The 5,695-nt window shown below is 41.0% G+C and overlaps 1 protein-coding gene across 1 annotated transcript; it reads right to left on the bottom strand.

Annotated features, from left to right (window-relative positions):
* Positions 1-4,174: 4,174 nt before the first annotated feature.
* Positions 4,175-5,153, bottom strand: LOC125403149 (vomeronasal type-1 receptor 94-like). Its single transcript, XM_048438356.3, has one exon. It carries the CDS (start codon positions 5,114-5,116, stop codon positions 4,175-4,177), a length of 942 nt encoding a protein of 313 aa, XP_048294313.3. The 5' UTR covers positions 5,117-5,153.
* Between the last annotated feature and the right edge of the window lie 542 nt (positions 5,154-5,695).

Below are 5,695 nucleotides of genomic sequence, written 5' to 3'. Positions count from 1 at the left end.
TTTCAAAGCTCTTAAGACATGCACTCTGCAGGACCCTTCATCTTACTTTCACATTCTTACTCAACAGCCAGGGGAACTTTCTACTGATTTTCTCACACATGTCAATGAGGAGTAGAGAGTAGACCTGGGCCCCACTAGGGAAATGTTAATCAAACCATTGGCTTGGGAAGGGATTAATGCCTAGAACACAATGCGGTTGCAGAGGTCCACAGTGAGGACATTCACAAATAGGTACTGGCCACAAGAGATCTTCACCACTTCTCTGGATGTCCTACTTGCAGACAGGCAGTGCACCAACAACACACCTGAGTGCTTGTAAATAGATCTTGCTGGAATACGACAAACCAGGCCATCTGCAGTGCGACTGCCCCCAGGCAAGACCCATGACCCAGTTCCCCAGATGCAAAAAGGGATTTCATTGGCAAAGGATTGAGATCACAGCCTGCCAAAGCACCAGCCCCTTAAAACTCCAGGTGGGGTGCTCCTTAGCCCCACCAGTAAGAGGAGGATCTGGTAATCCAAACAATGGCCTTGCCTCTGCCTCTCAACAATTCAATGACTTTCTGGGGTCCTAGAAGATTTCCCACATGACTGGCATCCCCTGCAATCCTTGGGGACAAGACATTGTGGAGAGGAACAACAGAGTTCTTAAGGAGATGTTGAACAGGACTCTCTCACCACAGGCTATGAGGGATTCTCATCTGGCCTTAACAAAGGTCCTTTTCCATATGAACTTTTTTAGTTTTGATGACAAGGGTCTCAGCCTGGCCTACATGCTCTAGGCATCTCTGCCAAGGAACACACCCCTACCCCTAATGAGATGAAAAGATCCCATCATCCTCCAATGGCAGACACCAGCCCTCCTGCTAACTCATGGGTGTGGGTATGCTTGTGTTTTTCCTCAGACTGCCACAATGACAATATGGGGCCCAGTAAGAGATGTGCCCTTGGCCATGGATCAGCCTGTTCCATCAAGGAAAGACTAATCCATGATAGGTAATGTGTATAATCCCCTTCATTGCCCACCCAAACAAACAGATTTATTATTAGAAGAAGAAATTGGCACTTTAAACACCTTGTTGAGTCTCAATTGTGACCCTCATTTTTCCACATTTTGTAAGTTGCCTTTTGAGACACATAAGAAAATGCTCAACATCCTTAGTCATCAGAGAAATGAAAATCAAAACAACTATGAGATACCATCTAACGCCTGCCAGAATGGCCAAGGTAAAAACTCTGATAACAGCTTATGCTGGAGAGGATGTAAGAGAAACACTCCTCCATGGCTGGTGGGAGTGCAAAAATATGCAGCCACTTTGGAAATCAGTATGGCGGTTTCTCAGAAAACTGGGAATCAATCTACCTCAAGACCCAGCAATACCACTTTTGGAAATATACCCAAATGTTGCATATTCATACCACAAGGACATTTGCTCAACTATGTTCATAACAGCATTGTTTGTAACAACCAGAACCTGGAAACATCCTAGATGCCCCTCAACCAAAGAGTGGGTAAGGAAAATGTGGTACATTTACACAATGAAGTGTTATTCAGCTATAAAAAACAATATCTTTAAATTTACAGGCAAATGGACAGAACTAGAAAAAGCCATCCCGGGTGAAATAACCAAAACTCAGAAAGACAAATATAACATGTACTCACTCATAATTAGATATTAGACATAAAACAAAGGACAGCCAGCCTACGGGCCACAGCCCCAGAGAACCTAGGGAACAAAGAGGAACCTGAGAGAGAGAGACATGCATGAATCTGCCTAGGAAGAAGAAAAAAAGACAAGATCTCCTAAACAAATTGGGGAAATAGGGGTCAGTAGGGAGGGAGGAAGGGGAAAAGGGTTGAGGGAAGGGAAGTGGATAAAAATGTACAATATAAAAAGATAAAAACAAAAAAATAAAAAGTAAGATATATCTGTTTTATCTTGAAAACATACCTAATATACAATTTGATTATTATAGATGACTGATAACCTGCATCTCATAATTATACATTGCATTTTAAATAAACTATATAAACTCAACACCCTACACAAGAGTATAAACATCTATATAGTACAACAAAAATAACCCTAAATTTGTATCACTATATCAAAATCCATACCAATATAAAATATTTGAGGTTAATATTTGTCTTTTATCCTATATTCTTATATTCCTATTACATGATGGTAAACCCATCCAATAATCAAAGATTAGCCACCCCACCTCTTAGAAATGTAGGCATTTCATTTTCTAGACTGCTTTTTGTTGTCTGAGGACAATGACATCTTTAGACAACTTGAAAAAACTGAAATGATGGCCAAGTCCTTGGAAAACTAGCCTTAACATTTGTGGTCCAGTCTCTCTGCAATGGGAAAGCATAAGGCTTATCTGTGATTCTGGCTGGAACAGTCTGTGAGGCTGGATCATCTCATCCAGCAGCCTTGAAGCTGTTCTGGATTCAGAATGCTGAGGAAACTACAACAGAGGCATTCTGAGAGGCTGAATTACCTAGGTAACCTATTTTCATTGATGTCTAATCCCCTTTCTCTGAAAACACACAGACTTTCAAAGGTAACACACTTATCTGCATTAACACAAGTATAGACTGTACATTGTACATAAGTCAGCCAAAAATGATTTGCTTTATGTTTGAGCAGGTAAAATATACATCACCTGTCTCTTCCCTGATCAAACCTGATATCTATTAACCTTGATCAAATTCATATCCTTTCATTTCCTGTGGAAACAAAAGCATAACCTCTTCCCCCAAGCAATACATTGTTTGACTTCCATTTTAAAGTGAAGGCATCCATAAAGAATCTAAACTGGTTTAATTCAGCATCACTTTCACAATCCCATGTCTCCAGCAGCTGTTCTTCACTCATCAGCATTCAAAAAATTTAATTCAATACAACAACAACATACAAGATTGAATCCCTGTGTATTTCCCATCTCTATGTGGCTTATTCTTTTTTATTATTTAGAAACTATTTAATTTTTTCTATGACTGTCTATACCCATTTTCTTTCCTTTCTTAAACCTATGCACATCTTAAAGCACAGATTTTAACTGTCTTTGTTGCAAATTTCTAGCCTTTTCTGTCTGCATAACCAAAAAAACTGTGAAGTTACCATTGGGTCCTCTGCTGCAGCTTTGGTGGCTGGCTCTGCCCCTTTAAGCTCACAGGCCAGGTCCAGAGGTGTGTAACCAGAAACTGCATTTAATCCCCCAGCTCTAGCAAATGGGTACTCTGCGTTCTGACAAGCATTTTTACTTACCTTTTGGTTTCTTCTGAGAGTACTGGTATGGCAGAGTCTCTTAAAGGAGCCATATCCATTTTACAGCTATCTCAGGCTCTATGTGGAAATATGGACCCTAACATTGGAATACTAAATGTACCAAACTTTTTCTTTGGGGCCACCAACCAGCTCCCAAATCATGACAAAGAGACTTTGTATTAGTTTTGAACACTTGGCCTTAACTCTTTTCTGGCTAACTCTTTTAACTTAAATTAACCTGTATCTCTTTATCTACCTTTTTCCTCAGAGATTATGTTTCTGACTTCTGTATGACTTACTTTTTATTGTTTCTGTGTCTGGCTGACTGGCAGTGTAAACAAATGTAACATGTCTTTTCTTAGTTAAAATAATATTTTACAACAGCGTGGTTCCTTGTACATAGTTCTGTTTTGAAAGCTATGCAATTCCTTTTCTTTTGGATCATATGACTATTTATGACAAGAAACATTTTCTTCTTAATTTGTAAAAATACATATAAGAGAGAAAGATGAAATATTGAAAGGTGTTAAAAGTAGTCACATACTTAAAAGTTATGTGGGCTATCCCAGGCCATGATGTGTAAGAGCCACCTCACAGGACTCCCTTAAAGACTCACTGATGTGTGTGTGTGTGTGTGTGTGTGTGTGTGTGAGAGAGAGAGAGAGAGGGGGGGGGGGAGGGAGAGAGAGCATGTGGGCATGTATTCCTTATCATATCTCATAGACAATGTGGTTTAATTTTTTGTTACATGTTTGCCACTACATGTGTTAAAGTAAATAATTTTAAGAGAAAAAACACAACTTCATATTTTCATGTACACCAAAGCACATATACACTATGCCATGATTGACAGCTCTAATGCTAGCACATTGGCTCTTCTTAAAGGAACTTACCCATCAATGAATATTCAGACATTTATCACCCTCACACATAGACCTCAACAAGTTACCTTTATATATTTTAGTACTCATAAACACAAAAGGACTGAAAGTGGCATAGCTATGGCCCACTAAGAGTTGGATGCAGTAAAATGTTGGATCATCCAGGAACATAGTTCTTGAGCAGGAGACAATGCTGTCCATGATGGACGTCATCACAAAGACACTCAAGAGCAGCAGGATGGACCAGGTGGCCCTTATCTCTGGAGATGCTTTTGGAGAAAGTCTAGTGCTGTGAAGATGCTGGGACAGCTTCTTATGCCTGCACAGGAGAGTCAGCATGTACCCGCTGGAGAGGGCCATGAGACTAATAAAAAAGGCTTCCCTGAGTGCCAGCAGTGTGGAAAATGTACTTTGCATGAGATAACTCATGGGTAGAATAGAGCAGGACTGAGTAACAAACATAAAGTTATTCAAGGTCAAGTTGGGTGTGACGATAATGTACACTAAGAGGTGACTGCTGATGAACATATAAAAAATACTCAGGAGAAGAAGGGCACATGAGATGTGATAGGGAGATTTATGCTTGAACTTTGCCAAACAGGAACTTCTGGGACTTAGGATGATAGCCTGAAGGACACTCAACAGGCTGGTGGTACACAGGGAGACACCCCTAAAAACTCTGTGCAAGTAGAGAAGGAATTTACATATGATGTCATCCCATCCCTGCCAAGAAATAAAAATGTCTGTAACTGTGAATGCCATGATCAGTAGCATCAGTAGGTGGATTAGGGCCAAGAGACCAATGGACAGGTCAGTGGGTTTGGGCCTGTGCCCACAAAAGAACTTGAGGATGTGGAAGAGAAGAAGGATACTGTTGGCTGCGATCCCAACACCACTTTCAGAGAGAAGGGTGTTCCTTAAGTTGGAACTAGTGTGGAGTCCACTGTTCTCATTCATCTCATGTGGGCACAAACAGCGGCTGAGGAGAAGAGGACAGCAATGACTTATCATGAGCACAACCACATGAACCCCTCCTGACAGCTCGGCTGCCTCGGGGAAACACATAGATGCCCCACCCTTGTTCCACTGAAGATCTCAGCTCCACCTGCACTCCACAGACAATCCTCATGCTATCACTTGTCCTAAGCTTCAGAGCCATGGCTGGATGCTGTGTCCCATGGTGGCTGCATCAGTGTGTGAGCTCCTTCTGCATTAAAAACAGCATCCATCAGAAATGATGTCTTTTCACATTTCCCATGGTTGGGTTTTACTGGAGCGGGAGCAGGATCTTGGTTTTCATCCGCAGTGTCTTGTTTGCCAGGTCCATTATAGACAGAACTTTACTATTTAGGGTGACTTTGAATGAGGATGATTGTGTAAAACAGGAAGTCAGCCCTTGGCAATGACAGAGGGCCCATGGATCGGACATACCCATATTCTATTCAAGTCTGTCTTTACTCGGTTTATTTATTGTAAACTCAAATTTCTTAGAGTATTTTGGTGGCAAATGTTGGAAATTGTGAACTATGAATCCAG

The sequence above is a fragment of the Myodes glareolus genome, chromosome 3 (genome assembly GCF_982192425.1).
Source record: "Myodes glareolus chromosome 3, mMyoGla1.1, whole genome shotgun sequence".
NCBI lineage: Eukaryota > Metazoa > Chordata > Mammalia > Rodentia > Cricetidae > Myodes > Myodes glareolus.
Note: the sequence above shows the minus strand (reverse complement) of the source record. Positions and strands in the feature narration are given on the sequence as shown.

What these genes read in the sequence shown, in the direction of transcription:
- LOC125403149 (XM_048438356.3), bottom strand. Translation starts at nt 5,116, where the DNA reads ATGAATGAGAACAGTGGACTCCACACTAGTTCCAACTTAAGGAACACC.